Here is a 1,689-nt window from a genome sequence, read left to right as displayed (position 1 = left end):
CAAAGCTGGCAGCCCAAACCTACAGTGGGGAACCCCTGCCCCGACCCCAGGAGGGCACGAGCTCTCTGTGGCTGTGTGTGTGTAGGTCTTAAAATTTTGCTCCCTGACACCTAGGTTCAGCTGGAACAAAGTGAAAGAGGGTATGTGACCCCAGAATTGGGGGTGGGGTCTGAGGATGAAGGCAGTAGTGAGGGGGTGGTGAGGGATTCAGGAGTCCCAGAATCCAGAGGGAGGAAGGGAGATGCTGGAGACGATGCGGGGAAGTACGTTACAGTCTTTCCAACACCTCCGGGTCTCCTCCCTGGAAACAGAACCGCTCTGAGCAAAGGGCAAGGGGCACTTTAGCCTCGCCCCACCTTCCACCCTTCCTCACTTGGTGTCACCCAGTTGTGATAACAGTAGCCACGGGGCCACCCAGCTCTCCCTGGGGCTTTCTGAGCTCCTGTCAGATCAGTCTGGAGAGTGTCAGAACCCTTGGTTGAAGGCGAGGCTGAGGTTCTTGGCTGAAGGAATGTGCCAAGAATGTTCAGGCGAGGCCAAGCCTCTGTCATATCAGCCACCCCTTCTTCCCCTGCAAGTCTTTGGGAAACTTGGAGAAGGGAGGCGAGATCCCAGACTGGGCTGAGAGGAGGGGTGAGGCATTTGTGGGGGTGGCCCAGGCAGGACCAGGCCAAACCAGGCTCTCCCAGGAGCTGCTCAGCAGATACCAGTCTAAGGAGAGGCAAGGGTCTCAGGCTGGTTCCCAGCGGAAGAAGATCCTAATTGCTAGCCCGTGGCAGGAGAGGGATGACAGGACAAAGAGGGGCAGGGTCTGGCTCAAGGTCACCAGTAGGCCCAGGGCCGGCAGGCTAGAGTAGAGCTCTCTGGGCCCAGAAGAGAGTCTGGGCAGATGAGCCACGTCTTGGAGGTCGCGCTGCCACTGGCATATACCTGCTCCAGGCAGAACTCAGGCTTAGCCAACCCTGTGTTCCTCCTGTCGCCAGCTGACCCCCAGTTTCCCTATCTACAGAGCAAGCAGAGGTGGTGACGGTGTTGTCACCATCTCCTGTTGTCACTCCGGAGGTCCTTCCACGCTCGGGCATCTCCTACCCGTCAAGCCCTCTCAATAACCGGCAGCTAGCACGAGGCCGGCACTCTTCAGTGTCCCGGGCACGGAGGCTGGGCGGAGGCGGAGAGTCGCGCTTACCCCTGAACGCAGAGGACCATGTCCCGGCAGCAGCAGCGGCAGCTCGGGAGCTGGGGCTCGGCCGGACGGCGGCGGCTGGAGAGAGCCAGTGGGCGCAGGTGGCGCTCGCAGGGCAGGCAACCAGGGCGCACAGACGGCGGGCAGGAACTGAGCGGCGGCGGCGCCCGCAGGCTGGGAGAGCGCAGGGGGCGGGCCGGGAGGGCGAGGCGGGGCGAGCCGCCTAATCTTTTGTCCTCTGTGTCCCAGCCCTTCCCGGAAGCGACGTCTTCCTAGAACCGCCGGCTGTACAGCCAAGCAGCGGAGGGGCGCGGGCTGGGGCGTCGACTCCGGCGTCTGGGGCCGTGGGCCTCTAAAGGAAAACACCTTTGACAGATTTCCAAGAACTTTCCAGGAAAATGGGGCGGGGCCCCGCGCGCTGACCAATCGCAGCGCAGGAGGCGGAGGCGAGCGGCCGGAGTGGGCCAATTGCAGCGCAGGGACCCGAGGCTGACGTAACCATGCCG

The 1,689-nt window shown here is 62.5% G+C and overlaps 1 protein-coding gene across 1 annotated transcript in view; it reads right to left on the bottom strand.

The window, feature by feature from the left end:
• Nucleotides 1-1,689, bottom strand: part of CISH (cytokine inducible SH2 containing protein) — an 8,717-nt gene that overhangs the window by 4,313 nt on the left and 2,715 nt on the right. The window contains 1 exon segment of the mRNA XM_011364751.2: nucleotides 1,187-1,357. Coding sequence (XP_011363053.2) covers nucleotides 1,187-1,357 — 171 coding nt within the window.

The sequence above is a fragment of the Pteropus vampyrus genome, unplaced genomic scaffold (genome assembly GCF_000151845.1).
Source record: "Pteropus vampyrus isolate Shadow unplaced genomic scaffold, Pvam_2.0 Scaffold100, whole genome shotgun sequence".
Classification (NCBI taxonomy): domain Eukaryota; kingdom Metazoa; phylum Chordata; class Mammalia; order Chiroptera; family Pteropodidae; genus Pteropus; species Pteropus vampyrus.
This window is presented reverse-complemented; position numbering and strand designations above follow the sequence as displayed.